This window comes from Myzus persicae, unplaced genomic scaffold (assembly GCF_001856785.1).
Source record: "Myzus persicae strain clone G006 unplaced genomic scaffold, MPER_G0061.0, whole genome shotgun sequence".
Classification (NCBI taxonomy): Eukaryota; Metazoa; Arthropoda; class Insecta; order Hemiptera; family Aphididae; genus Myzus; species Myzus persicae.
The window spans coordinates 1-3,217 of NW_019102188.1; the positions used below are offsets into that span (position 1 = coordinate 1).

At 26.3% G+C, this 3,217-nt stretch overlaps 1 protein-coding gene across 1 annotated transcript; it reads left to right on the forward strand.

The window, feature by feature from the left end:
* Nucleotides 1-18: 18 nt before the first annotated feature.
* LOC111031500 (zinc finger BED domain-containing protein 1-like) lies at nt 19-2,943 on the forward strand (the record flags this gene model as incomplete). Its single annotated transcript, XM_022311473.1, has 5 exons — nt 19-165; nt 894-1,961; nt 2,046-2,290; nt 2,465-2,662; nt 2,731-2,943. Coding segments are annotated over exons 1-5 (1,871 nt in total), but the record flags the coding sequence as incomplete, so codon positions are not given.
* Between the last annotated feature and the right edge of the window lie 274 nt (nt 2,944-3,217).

Here is a 3,217-nt window from a genome sequence, read left to right on the forward strand (position 1 = left end):
TATTAAATCGAATTAAAAATGACAGAACTCGAAGCCACCGAATTTATGTCATCATATGAGGATAATGATGACATAACTCGATGTATCGAATTACCGTGGCCTGCTTTCAATAAGTTTTATAAGTATAAAGGAACGGACACAAAAGGCAATTACAACACTACTTGTGTTTTATGTAGGAAGTCCATAAAATCGTCTAAAACTACGTCTTATAATTTAAAAACACACATTGAAGTAAGTAAATAATTTTAATCTTTATTTGATATAACATATTTGATATTTATTAAAAAGACAATTTATTCCAAGTTTACCACATGTTAATAAGTCATAACTACTTAAGTAGGTAGTTCTACTCATTGTTATAACTTGGCAACTTGCATAGTTGCATCAATTTATAATATTTCACATTGTCATATGCACATAGGCCATATTTCAATATTTGTATATACCTAGGTACATACCGATACCTACTACATAATAATATAATTAATAATTATATATTATGAATTCAGAATTATAATATATTTGAATATTTGTATAATTGTATATCATATTTTGATATTCATTTAAGATAATATAACTTTACCATATGTCCATATAAAACTATAAAAGTATAAAACATAATATCTTATATAAATATAAAACTTAATTTTTATTTCACATTTTTTTATAAATTCATAGTCTTATGTATTATATTTATATATTATTAATTATTATATATACTATAAATTATAATAGTATAATATGTGTATGTATGTTAGTATGTTAGTATGTTACTATGTTATATACTTATATAGTTATATATATTTATATACATATAGTTATATTATGATAGTAATATAACTAATAATAATATGTATTTTTATTATTTTTGTTTACAATTTTTACTTTTGTAGCGCAAGCATTCTTCAAAAATAAATGAACTGAATACATTAATTGAAATGGAAGGTAAAGGAACAAACACTAAAACGCTAAAACCTAAGGAAACCCAACTAACCTTAACAGATAGTATTACTGGTTTTGGGAATTTTGGAAATGCTAGCACAAGTTCAGTGTTAATTGATTGGATTATTGATGGAATGCACCCTATTAGTGAAGTTGAACGCCCTTCTTTTATCCGGTTATGGCAAACTTTAACTAAAAATAAAAGACCTCCTATAACTGTTAAAACAGTCAATAAACAGATTCTAAGTAAACACCAAGAGATGGACACTAAAATCATCCTTGAACTTTCAAAAGTTTCAAATATTTGTATTGCTGCTGATTTATGGTCAGCATTTACAAGATCGTACCTAGGAGTATCCTGTCATTGGATTGATGAAGATACATTGATTCGAAAAAATTTAGCGTTAGCCTGTAAACGCGTTAGAGGTTCACATACTTATAATATTTTGGCTGAAGAACTACAAAATATATTTAAGAAATTCAAAATTCACAACAAAATAACATCTGTAGTGACTGACAATGGTTCAAATTTTATTAAAGCATTCAGAGTGTTTGGCATTAATGATGATGAAGATGATGAAAATATCAATGAGGAGTCTGCTGATGAAATTGATGCTGTTATGTTGACAGATATACTGGATGATGTAACTAATAGAATCGTGTTACCACCCCATAGAAGATGCGCTTCTCATACACTTAACTTGCTTGCTTCAAAAGATGCATTGAAATCTTTGGATAAAACCGCTCATAATACTGTATATAGAAAAGTGTATCGTTCATTCTTCGGTAAATGTCAATATTTGTGGAATAAAACTCATCAATCTACAGTGGTTAATGATATGGTGGAAGAAAAACTTGGTAAAAAGTTTATTCGACCAAATTTAACTAGGTGGAATTCAACATATGATTCTGTACATCATATTCATGAACTATTCGAATCAAAAAGAGAGGAATTTGTGGAACTTATTGATTCAATTGGCTTGCAGAGGTTTACAAAAGAAGAAATCGAATTTTGCAAAGTAATTTTAACACTTAATAAAGTATAACTTTTTGGTCTAAATAGGTACATTGTTTAATAAATATATTTACTATTTTATTTATAGGAATATGTGTTGGTCATGGGTGTTGTAGCTGATGCTCTGGACGTCCTGCAAGGAGATTTAGCAGTGTCCGTTGGTTATTTGCTTCCAACACTATATGAACTCAGGAAGTCATTTGAAGAATTCAACCAGCAAAATCTTAAATTTTGCCAACCATTGAATGAGACATTAAAAGAAGGATTTAATAAACGGTTTGAGAGTTTCTTTTATGATGAAAGTTTGGTTAAAGCAGCTTCATTTCACCCAAGGTTATTATTTTATTTTTATTTCAATTTCAATTATTATAATTTCAAACCTAAAAGTATCAAATATTCATATAAATATTTTTTTTGTATTATAATTAAATGTTTATAAATTACTTCTGAAGTTCTGAACATGTTAATTTTTCTTATATAAGAATATTTTATTTTTTCTTATTTTAGATTTAAATTGGCTTGGTTAAAAGATGATGAAAGAAATAGCGTTAAAAACAAATTAAAAGATGAATTTAACCTTTTTTTACCACTAGATATTTTACCAGTAGAGAATACTGGAATTGTTCATGGTACTATTATACGCAAAAAAAAAGGTTTTTTCAGTTTTGAAGACATGGATAGTGTTGCATTACCCGAAGAAGACAGGTAATACTTAAAAAAAAGGACATGTATTAGTAGAGAAAAATAATCAAATTATTTATATTTTCACTTAGATTCGCTGAATTCAACAGATTTTTTAATGAGGGTTTGAAATCATCAGAATGCTTGGCTGGTTTCCCGATTATAAAAAAAATTTACTTGCGTTACAATACAGATCTGCCTTCCAGTGCATTAGTTGAAAGACTATTCAGTTTTGGAAAAGATGTATTGAGAAACAAAAGATCAAGAATGACTGATGATAATTTTGAACATCAATTGTTATTAAAGTATAATAAAAATACTTAAATCTTAATACTTTTAAGATTAGTTAATTAATAATTATGTAAATATTTTTTCTGATCTCATTCAAGGACTTAATTGAGTACCAAAAGACTGGTTATATTTTCCTTTTTTGTTTTAAAGAAATATTGTTTTGTTTTTTTGTTATATTTATACATAATTTAAAAAGACTTATTCTATTTTGTTCAACAAATATAATAATAAAAGATATATAAATATTATGTAAAAAACAGTATTTTAGATTCTATAATCTATGTATTA